The following is an 11,205-nucleotide window of genomic DNA, read 5'->3' on the forward strand; positions in this document are numbered from 1 at the left end:
AACTGAGTCGCATAACGCTTCCTATTTATTATTTAGCTTGCATCCATTGAAATGAACATAAATATATATTTAGATAAACATACATGTACCTGTGTGTTTTGGATAAATCAGTAACATAGTTTACACGTTTTCTCACTTTTATATACCTTCTATTAGCAAAAGTTTGACCTGATTGTGTCAATTTGATCATTTTCCCCAAATTTTCCCAGACCTAAACCTTCGCCATGGAGCTGAAGCACGAGATTTGTCACCCTTTCATCTCACACTCCAACATGTCGAAGAAGAAAACGTGTTCAGAGATAATCCGGGAAGCCAGGCAGTCGCTGCGGGTTCAGTCCACCCAGAGACCCTTTACTCCGAGGGAGAGTCACAGACAGCTCTTCGGAGTAAACTCTGTTCGAGCGAGTCACGCCAACAGACCCTCCTCTACATTCAGGTCAGCATTCTGCTCCATTTAAGCTCTTTTAAAGATATTATTACAACCGTGTTTCTTTTACAGTGTGTGCGCTCAGAACTTTGATGCTTCAAACTCCAGACCGCCTTCAGGAAATCGTCTTCCTCCTCTGGATCATGTAAATTGAATTCACTTGTTTTTATTTATGCAAAAAAAAAGTGAGTTCCACCTTTCTCACATTATTAAATATCTTTTTATTTTGTTTCAGAAACCCAAATTTCCAGAAACTGTTCCGAAACCCCCACTGGAGGCCAGGAGGGGGCTTGCAGGAGTTCGGGTGGTCGTCCTGAAAGCCGGATCCGTCGCCACGCTGCAGCCTTTGGAAGCCCAGCAAAAAAATGGTGATAAATATAATGGAAGAAATAGTGTCAAATTCAGTGTGAATAATTGTGTGATTCTCCGGCGCCTTTCCGTACGTTTTTTGCCACGTAAAAACTCAATCACACTTTAAACGATTTCTTTAATCTTGATATAAAAACGTTCAGCTCGTTCAGCAAATTACTGCTTGTACTTTTGTTTCTTTTTTGAAATATTGAGCTAAATACCCCACATTGGAAATTATTGAGAAAATGTTCAAATTCTTCAAAAACTTGCTGGAAGCCATTTAAACTTAAAAATGTACAGCAAGTATTAGCTTTTTTTTAGGGTATTTCAGAATGTAGCTTTTACTTAAGCAACATGCTTAGTTTTTAGACATTTTCCAGTTTTTAGGCTCATTTGGAGTTTAGCTGATCTTTTAGCAATATGCTAAAAGATCAGCTAAACTAAAAATGTTTCCAGTTTTAATATAATTTGGAGTTTAGCTGACATTTTAGCATTATGCTAGCTGTTTTCTGCTAATTAGGACATTTTTTAGGCTCCTTTGGAGTTTAGCTAATATTTTAGCAATGTGCTAAAAATATTCGCTAAATTAAAAATGTTTCCAATTGTTTGTATAATTGGGAATTTAGCTGATATTTTAGCATTATGCTAGCTATTTGGGCTAAATTATACATTTTTTAGGGATAATTTGGAGTTTAGTTGATATTTTAGCATTATGCTAGCTGTTTTGGCTAATTCAGACATTTTTTAGGCTCATTTGGACTTGAGCTAATATTTTAGCAATATGCTAAAAATATGAGCTAAATTAAAAATGTTTCCAGTTTTTAATATAATTTGGAGTTTAGCTAATATTTTAGCATTATGCTAGCTGTTTTGGCTAATCTAGACACTTTTTAGGCTCATTTAGAGTTAAGCTAATATTTTAGCATTATGCCAAAATTTTGGAAAAATTAGACATTTTTCCAGTTTTTATAAAAAAATGTAGTTTAGCTGATATTTTAGCAACATGCTAGCTGTTTTAGCTAATTTAGACATTTTTCTATTTTTTTTAGGATAATTTGGAGTGTAGCTAATACTTTAGTATTATGCTAGCTGTCTTGGCTAAATAAGTCATTTTTTAGGCTCATTTGGAGTTAAGCTAATATTTTAACAATATGTGAGCTGTTTTGGCAAAATTATAATTTTTTGGGGGGGGCTATTTCTGCATTTATCTAATGTTTTAGCAAGCTTCTGGCTTCAGCATTTTCAGCCAGCTATCAATTTCAACATCTTCAGCAGCCACATTCATATACAGCATTCACACTAGCATTATCACCGGTAATGCTATATATGTAGTTATGTTTTGAAAGTGTTCAACTTAGTCAAATGCCTGAAACTTCTGTATCATAACCTTTTGTCAAGCTAATTTTCTGTGTTTCTGTGTTTTTATTCTGCTAAATTCTCCAAAATGTGCTTATTCGTAAACTGAATAAGACAGAAGTGCAAGTTCCATAACCATCTTTTTTTGTTGTTTTTAGATCAATCCAGACTAAATTCAGATCTAAAGCTCTCGCCGACGAAACGACTTTCCAGTCCGGTCCGTACCACACTTCACAAAGTCAAACCTCACAGCGCGGGAAGCGAAAGGTAAAACCTTTTATTTGTCCGCACAATAGCTCCTTTCTCAGTTCCACCTTCTCCTGGTTTGGATTTTTTTAGCAATGATGACATCGTAACAATGAGCTGAAGATTTATAAGCACACGAGGTTTACATGTTACTAGATTGTGTTGCTTTTTTGTTTTTGTCCTCATTGCAAATCCAGCTCATCTTACCTTTTTCTTTGTATTTTCCTATTATTATCAGCTGCAACAAAGACAGTTAATTCAATTGGTCTGAATTGATGACAATTTAGTTAATCTTAGATCCAGTTTTTTTGTAAATCTTTGTCCTCCTTGAGTTGAACGAAACGGCTTCTATTCGTCATCTTTTACACTTTTACATCTCAGAGAAGCTATTATTTTCCGCCGACCTCATCAGATGGGGGAATAATTCTGGGATTAATGTCAGAGGGGGTTCTGCTGCTGGTAGGATCCATCCGCGTATTGATTGGGTGGAGCAGCTGGAGCTGTCAAAGGGGGAGTGGACGTACCATAAAACACTTTTACAAGAAATCTGGTGCCCGGCGTGCAACCCCTCTGAGGCCGAGTTGTGTAACTTCTTGCCGTCCATTGGAGGCTCGTTTACTGGCAAAAAATGACAGCCGTGTTGGTGCTGCATCAGTTCAAAGGAGATGGTGGAGAAGTCAGAAGCTCTGTCAATGGAAAAGGAAAGATTAATGCGATGAGATATAAAGATATGGGAGATTAGACGTCCACTCGGTTCTTCCAAGCTCCAAATGGCTCTCTATTAGATTTGAGTGCCCATCTGGGCAAGGCTGGGCAAGCAGCACGGAGTGCGATCGCCCCTGCACTGTCCAGGCCTAAGACAAGGATGAGGTCATGTCTCAGAGAAGGCGGAATCGCACAAAGAGGGCATATTATGAGACTGCTAATCCTATCATACACAGCCAAAGCCCCCTGACATTCACTACAGCATGTTGCAGTTTGGACCGAGCTGCAAGTGTGCAAAACATCCCAGTAATGAAAGGCGGTAAGCCGCCGAGGCTTCAGTTGTGGCAGAAACAAAGATTGTGAAAAGACTTTTACGTCTATATAATTATCATTTGGTGAAAAACAGAGGGCATGCTGGGACACAAAGAAGAGGAGGGACTCTTGTTTGGGGCTTTATGCTGCAGCACCGACTGGATGAGACTCACAGTGACAAAGCATGAACGGCTTCATCCAAGCTGACCACAAAGTGGAGACCTTAGTTCCTGTTTGAGGGATTGCAGCATGCGCCTCACCAACGACAAAGTCACAGATTAAACACATGAAGGCTGCGGGCAGCGAGCACACACATCCTTGTGTCTGTGCATGCAAAGATGCACGCACACAAGCACAGGAGGTGGATTAAAGGGCCTACTTATTGCAGTTTTTAGCTTCTGCTGCAACGGTGACACCTAGTGGCGACTGGATGTATTATTAGAAGTCTGTTTTTACAGGCCAGGGGTGTCAAACTCAATCACACAAGGATCAAAATCCAAAACACATCTTGGGTCGCGGGTCGAACAGGATAAACATTTATTAAACACTCTAAAATTAAAATTTTAAAAGTCTAAAACCATAACTTTTTAACTTATGAACTAGATATTTAGATTTAACTGTGATAATACTAGTGTGAATGATTTAAGCTGAATTCAGCCGCTAAAGATGCTAGTGCTGATAGCTGAAGATGCTGAAATTGATAGCTAAAAATGTTGAAGCTTATAGCCAGCTAAAATATTAAATAAATACCAAATTAGCCTCAAAAACAACAACTTTAAAAAAAAAACTACGTTAGCCAAAGAGGCTAGCAGGAAGCTGACAAAATAGCTGAACTTCAAAATATCCTATATAACTGAAAAAGCCTAAATTAGCTAAAACAGCTAGCATGTACCTGAAATATTAGCTAAACTCCTAAACAGCCTACAAAATGAGAAAGAAACCCTAAATTAGCCAAAATAGCTAGCATTTAGCTGAAATATTAGCTAGACTCCAAAAATGGACAAACAAGAAAAAAGAAAAAAAGCCCAAATTAGCCAAAACAGCTAGCATGTAGCGGAAATGTTAGCTAAATTCCAAAATAGCCTAAAAAATCTTAGTAAATGCCAAAATAGTCCAAAAACCAGTAGAATACCAATTTTTAAAACGCTAAAACCGTAACTTTTTAACATAAAAATGAATAATAAAAAGGCAGGAATATTATTCCAGAATAAATCAATCTAAACCTTAAATAACTTTTAATATTTTACTATCCATAAAAATATATTTTGTCAAAGTTTAACAAGTTAGAAATAAGTGCAAGATAACATCAGACCATTAATAACAATTAAATAAAATGATCTGGAGGGCCAGATTCGGCCCCCGGGCCTTGACTTTGACACATGTGTTATAGGCGTATACTTATTTAAAACATTATTTATTTAACATTCTAGTTATTATTTTACAATGCAGATCTAATGCAACTTGATGCCATTTTTTATTATTTTTTCAGCTCTGGAGCCAAAACCACAGAACAAAGCCATCACAAAACAGGTTTGATCATATCTTATCTCAGTTTTGAATCATCGTATAAGTGTATATGGACGCCTGCATGTGAAACTCTTTCTGCTCCTTTAACTGAGCGAACCTCACCGACAGCCAGACTTTGATTGGGGAGTTGTTGCTAAGGGCCCAATTTTCACCGTGACGGGCAGCCAGCCAATAGCTGAGAGAGCTGTTGGTGTTTCAACCACAGTTTCCTGCATCACAGCCGGCAAATGCAAATATTCAGGAAGAAAGAAAAAAAAAAGATGCACAGCAAGCGATTGCAGACATTTGCAAGCAAATGCACGCACGTTTTCATTACACAAGCCCACATTCAGACTATTTTACATCAGCTCAGAGAGAGATGAGAGGAAGTGTGGCTGTGGATGGTGATCTTTTTGCTGCGGCACCCAAAACTTCCTTCTGTTTTATTTTAAGACGGTGAACTTGTGAACCGCCTTTTTGCTCGTAGGAGGTAACCGGTTAACTGTCTTCGTCTTTCAGGTCTGGAGGATGGAAACTCGAGCACAGAGGATGCAGATGTACTGGTGTTTAATGATAAAGTTACTCTTCTCCTACAAGAGCTGGAGAGTGAAGCTGCAGGTACTTTATCTGAGAGCAGAAAAAATTTCGAAAGCAATATTTAGCAGAGGGATGTCTCAAAACGAATCTAAACCGTACAATTCTTTTTGTCAGTTTCTATTCCTTGGTTATCTTTATTCCATTTCATCTTACAGGTTAAGAAATTGATTTATTGGGACAAAAATGAACCACCCACCGAAGAAAGGCAAACATATCCGAATCAGTGCCGAATCATCTCAGTTTAAAACTTGAAACTAGCAAATGAAACATCAATATTTCAGCACTCTACAAATTTAATGGAAAATTCATTTAAAAAGATAAATATTAAATATTTATTGCACTAAGGGCCTTCTGGCTCATGCATAAAACACTTGAGAGATCTGGCTGAGTGTGCCACTCTGTTTAACCTTTCTAAAAAAAAAAAAAAGAAAAATGTCCCGGTTATTTATGCAAGGAAAACATTTATTTCACCTCAAAAACAAGGAAAAGACTCCACCCTCTCTTTTCCTTTGCGTCAGTCGCCTGTTGCTGCATTGTTTTTTTGAATCAGAGCGCTGAAACTCTGAGCTGCTTTTTCAAGGAGGAAGGAAAATTGATTGTAATGACTCTAGCAAAAGGGTGTCAAATTCAATCACGCACAAGGGGCCAAATCCAAAACACACCTCAGGTCGCGTGCCGAACAGAATAAACATTTATCAAAGACTGTAAAGCTAAACTCTAAAACTGACTTTTTAACATAATTATGAACTTGATATATAGCATTACCTGTGAAAATGTTGAATGATATAAGTTTATAAGTTTAATTTGGCCGCTGAAGATGCTGAAATTGATAGCTAAAATCACTGAAGCTAATAGCTGAAAACACTAAAGCTGATAGGCAGCTAGAATGTAAGCTAAATGCTAAATTAGCCTAAAAAAAAAACTTAGGTTAGCCAAAACAGCTAGCATGTAGCTGAAAAAATAGCCTAAAATAATGAAAAAAAATCTAAATTAGCAAAAACAGCTAGCGTGTAAATATTAGCCTAACTCGAAAACAGCCTAAAAAAATGTAAACGCCTATATTAGCCAAAACTGCCAGCATGTTGCTGAAATATTTGCTAAACTTCAAAACAGCCTAAATTTTTAAAAAAAAATTTAAAAGCCTAAATTAGCCAAAATTCAAAATAACCTAGAAAACTGAAAATAGCCTAAATTAGCCAAAACAGCTAGCATGTAGCTGATATATTAGCTAAACTCCAAAACAGCCTAAAAAACTAAAAAAAAAAAAAAAAAAAACTTAGGTTAGAGCCAAAACAGCTAATGTGTAGCTGAAAAAATAGCTAAACTTCAAGATAACCTAAAAAAATGAAAAAACTTTAATTAACCAAAACAGCTAGCATGTAGCGGAATTATTAGCTAAACTTCAAAATAGCCTAAAAATCTTAGTAAATGCCAAAATAAAGGCTAGCAGAATGACAATTTTTAATATTTAAAAGCATAACTTTTTAACATAATCATGAATAATAAAAAGGCAGGAATATTATTTCAGAATAAATCAACTTAAACCTCAAATAACTTTCAACATTTTACCCTCCATAAAAATATATTTTGTCAAAAATATACAAATTAGAAAAAAGCACAAGATAACATTAGACCACTAATAACAATAAAATAAAATGATCTGGAGAGCCGGATAGAATTACCCAGAGGGCCAGATTCGGCCCCCGGGCCTTGACTTTGACACATGCTCTAGCACATATTAAATGCATGCATAAAATCATTGGGATTGTGACTCCACGTTTACCCATCAGGCAGTTCGACGGACTCCCTGACGCACCTGTGCGAGCTGTGCGAGCGTCTCCATGGCGCCCTGAGCGACGCCCGCATGCTCGGCCGGCGCTGTAAGAGGAGGTCGGAGATCCTGCGAGTTCTGTTCCGTCTCATTGACCTCCGGTCAGCTCGGCTCAGCCTGCACATTTCCAAGCTCTGCCTCGCTGTGAGTGTGAACGTGCAGGTGTGTGCATGTCAAGGTTCACGTCAGGTAAAGCTTTTTTGTTTCTTGTCTTTCAGCTCTCTGTCAGTGGAAACAATCTACTCAACATCTGTAAACTCATCTTTAAGATTAGCCGCAGTGAAAGCCACGATATCCTCTTCAGAAACACATCCATCATCGGTTAGAAGTTCCTCAAAATGGAATAGAATACTTTTTTAAAATGCTTGAAAGGCATTTTCTGCTTAGACCAGGAATCTGAAACCTTTAGAGATATTTAGTCCAGTTTCTTACTCAACGAGAGACTCAAAGTTTCATCTCATCGTTTAAGATAAATACTGACATTTTTATGCTGATAAAAAACATAAAAACTTATATTTTTAAAGCAATTCAGACTTATATTTTACAGCAGGATGTGGAAGTCCCTTTCAAAATAAGAGTGCAAGATCCTCCAGATTTTCATAAATGAAAAATGCAAGAATTTAAAGATGAAACCTTTAAAAAATATATTTTTGATCCAAATTTTTGGCATTTTTCTACATAATGGAGGACTCTTAATTCCAGGTATAACTTTTGTATTTTTTGCTCTCTAGAGTTGCTGCTAGGCGTGCTGCACACTGAGGACGTGTCTGCGTCCGGAGAAGCGTTGCTGTACTGCGTCGCCACCTTCAAATTCCTCTCTGGAAACGCGTCGGTCCTCAAAGTCTTACTTGAGCAAAACTTCGTCGCTGCGGTTCAGACGCTCATCCAGAAGCTGTGCGAGGCGGAGGAAGTCACAACTGCAGGACACATCCTTGTACAGGTCAGTCACTGATGCAGTTATGGAGAAATAAACAGTTCCTAATGTGATATTTAACTCGACTCAACCTTGTTTAAGGAGGAAAATACCATATTTTCCGGAGTATAAGTCGCAAAAAATGTCTAATCAAGAAGAAGTAAACCATATATGTCGCTCTGGAGTATAAGTCGCACTTTTGGGAGAAAAGTCGGACGTTTCCAAACAAATCCACCAAACTACATAAAGAAATAAATACAAGAATGCTAATCTTTTGATCTGTATAGGAAAAATATCAAAGTTTAAGAGGAAAACGAGCAGATTCTCTTCCATGTTTGTTTTGGACGACACTTCTTCTTCTGCTGCTGTTAGTAGCAAATACTCAGATGCAGCGCCCTCTAGAGGAAAGAAGGACAAATTAAAAAATAAGTCACTTCTGAGTATAAGTTGCACCCCTGGCTAAACTATGAAAAAAACTGCGACTTATACTCCGGAAAATACGGTAGGTAAGTCATTAAGTCATTTTCTTCTCGCTCCTGCAGCTGACGGCCACAATGAGGAATCTTGCAGATCACCCAGACGCCCGGACGCTCTTCGTCTCCTTTTCCATCCTTCCCGCGCTCTGCCTGGTGCTGCGTCTCTACTGGGACGATCAGGACATCTGCACTAACACCTCCAGAATTTTCAGGTCCTTTTCATTTTTCAACAATCCAACATCCCCACTGCTTATGAAAGCAAATCCATCACAGCTCTCTGCTTTGTCGATACGGTTTGAGAGTTTTTGATTCGGTTTTGTCGTTCGTTTCTACTCCAGTAAACTCTCGTCTTACTCTGAGTGCTGTCTCGCGTTGGCTCAAATCCCTGAATGCTACCCTACGACTTTAGGAGTGTTGAGTAGACACCCACAAAAGCCAGTGAGTTCATCATCCTCCTTTTTTGTTGAAGATATAATTTCCTGGACTAATATGCATTTTTTTGCCAGATTAATAATTCAGATTCTGACTAATACGGTTCTATCACAGGATCTCGTCGTCCGGCTCCTCTTCACCCTCGGGAACCTCACAGCCAAAAGCAGCGATTCCCGCCAGCAGCTCTTCGAGTGTGACGGCTGCATGGACGCTGTCGTCCAGCTTTACAACATCTACCAGAGGAGAGAGCGGTCGCCCGACGCCGGCAAGGAAGCAGATGACGTGCTGGTGAAGCTGGTCAGGCTGCTGGCCAACATGAGCATCCACCCAGCGGTCGGACCGCTGCTCGCCACGAACACCGCCTGTGTTCATCTTCTGATGGAGACGCTGGGTAAGCAGAAAGGAGGAAGCTGTAGGTCACATGTGTCAAAGTCAAGGCCCGGGGGCCGGATCCGGCCCTCCAAGTAAATATATCCGGCCCTCCAGATCATTTTATTTTATTGTTATTATTGCTCCAATGTTATCTCGTGCTTATTTCTAACTTGTATAATTTTGATTAAATATATTTTTATGGAGAGAAAAATATTGAAAGTTATTTAAGGTTGATTTAGTCTAGAATAATATTTCTGCCTTTTAATTATTCATATTTATGTTAAAAAGTTATATATAAATATATAACTTTATTGAGAAAGGGACAGTGCATATTAATGAACATTAAAACAAACGTATGCCAGATTATAGCCTCAGGCTAATTTCCATCTGGAGTCCCTTAGCAGGTTGATGTTAAAAGAAATAAAACAGAATTTAAGAGATAAACACTACACATACAATTGTAAAACACAGGTTAAATACAGTGTACAAAATAAAACAAATAAAATACAGAAAAGATTTAAACATATATAATTTTTTAAAAATCGGACCTTGCTTTGTAAGAGTTTTCTTATTTCTGGTTACAGTTACTTATTTCTGGGTACAGTTTTAAAGTTTTAAAAATGGGCATTCTGCTAGCTTTTTGGACTATTTTGGCATTTATTAAGATTTTTGGTGTTTAGCTAATATTTCATGTACATGCCAGCTGTTTTGGCTAATTTAGACTTTTTAAATAAACGTTTTTTAGGCTGTTTTGGAGTTAGGATAATAATGACATGCTAGCTATTTTGGCTAATTTTCAGTTTTTAGGTTATGTTGGAGTTTAGCTAATATTTCAGTTGTATCCTAGCTGTTTTGGCTAATTTTGGCTTTTTTCAGTTGTTATGTTGTTTTGGAATTTAGTGAATGTTTTAGCTACATGCTAGCTGTTTTGGCTGATTCAGGCTTTTTCCAGTTGTTTTGCTGTTTTTAAGTTTGGCTAATATTTTAGCTGCATGCTAGCTGTTTTGGCTAATTTAGACTTTTTAAAAAAAAATTTAGGGTGTTTTGGAGTTTAGCTAATATGGACACGCTAGCTGTTTTGGCTAATTTAGTTTTTTTGAGGCTATTTTTAAGTTTAGCTAATATTTCTGCAACGCCCTTGCTGTTTTGGCTAACTTAAGCTTTTTCCGTTTTTTTAGGCTATTTTGAAGATTAGATATTTTTTCAGTTACATGACAGTTGTTTTGGCTAAAATAAGTTTTTACTTTGTCTATTTGGCATTTAGCATTTGTTTCAGCTGGCTATCAGCTTCACCGTTTTCAGCTATTAGCTACAGTGATTTCAGCTATCAATTTCAGCATTTGCAGCTATCAGCTTCAGCATCTCTAGGTATTAGCTTCAGCATTTTCAGCTATTAGCTTCAGTGATTTCAACCATAAATTTCATCGTTTTTTAGCTATCAGCACTAGCATCTTCAGCGGCCAAATTCAGCTTACAGCATTCACACTATCATTATCACAGGTAATGCTCCATATCTCGTTCATAATTATGCTAAATTTACAGTTTTAAAGTTTTAAAAATGTAGTTTTAGTGTGTCCAATAAAAGTTAATCCTGTTCGGCCCGCGACCTAAGGTGTGTTTTGGCTCTCTGTGTGATTGAGTTTGACACTCCTGCTATAGGTGCACCCAAAGAGGCAAAAAA

At 37.7% G+C, this 11,205-nt stretch overlaps 1 protein-coding gene across 1 annotated transcript in view; it reads left to right on the forward strand.

Moving 5' to 3' along the window:
- The window catches only part of armc2 (armadillo repeat containing 2), a gene marked incomplete in the record, with an annotated part of 29,086 nt that overhangs the window by 1,048 nt on the left and 16,833 nt on the right, over window positions 1-11,205 (forward strand). The window contains 12 exon segments of the mRNA XM_024290847.2: window positions 210-436; window positions 500-572; window positions 663-795; window positions 2,293-2,401; window positions 4,887-4,927; window positions 5,423-5,521; window positions 7,291-7,475; window positions 7,550-7,652; window positions 8,063-8,271; window positions 8,787-8,932; window positions 9,059-9,158; window positions 9,267-9,543. Of these exon segments, the coding sequence (XP_024146615.1) occupies window positions 225-436; window positions 500-572; window positions 663-795; window positions 2,293-2,401; window positions 4,887-4,927; window positions 5,423-5,521; window positions 7,291-7,475; window positions 7,550-7,652; window positions 8,063-8,271; window positions 8,787-8,932; window positions 9,059-9,158; window positions 9,267-9,543 (1,687 nt within the window).

The sequence above is a fragment of the Oryzias melastigma genome, linkage group LG24 (assembly GCF_002922805.2).
Source record: "Oryzias melastigma strain HK-1 linkage group LG24, ASM292280v2, whole genome shotgun sequence".
Taxonomy (NCBI): Eukaryota; Metazoa; Chordata; class Actinopteri; order Beloniformes; family Adrianichthyidae; genus Oryzias; species Oryzias melastigma.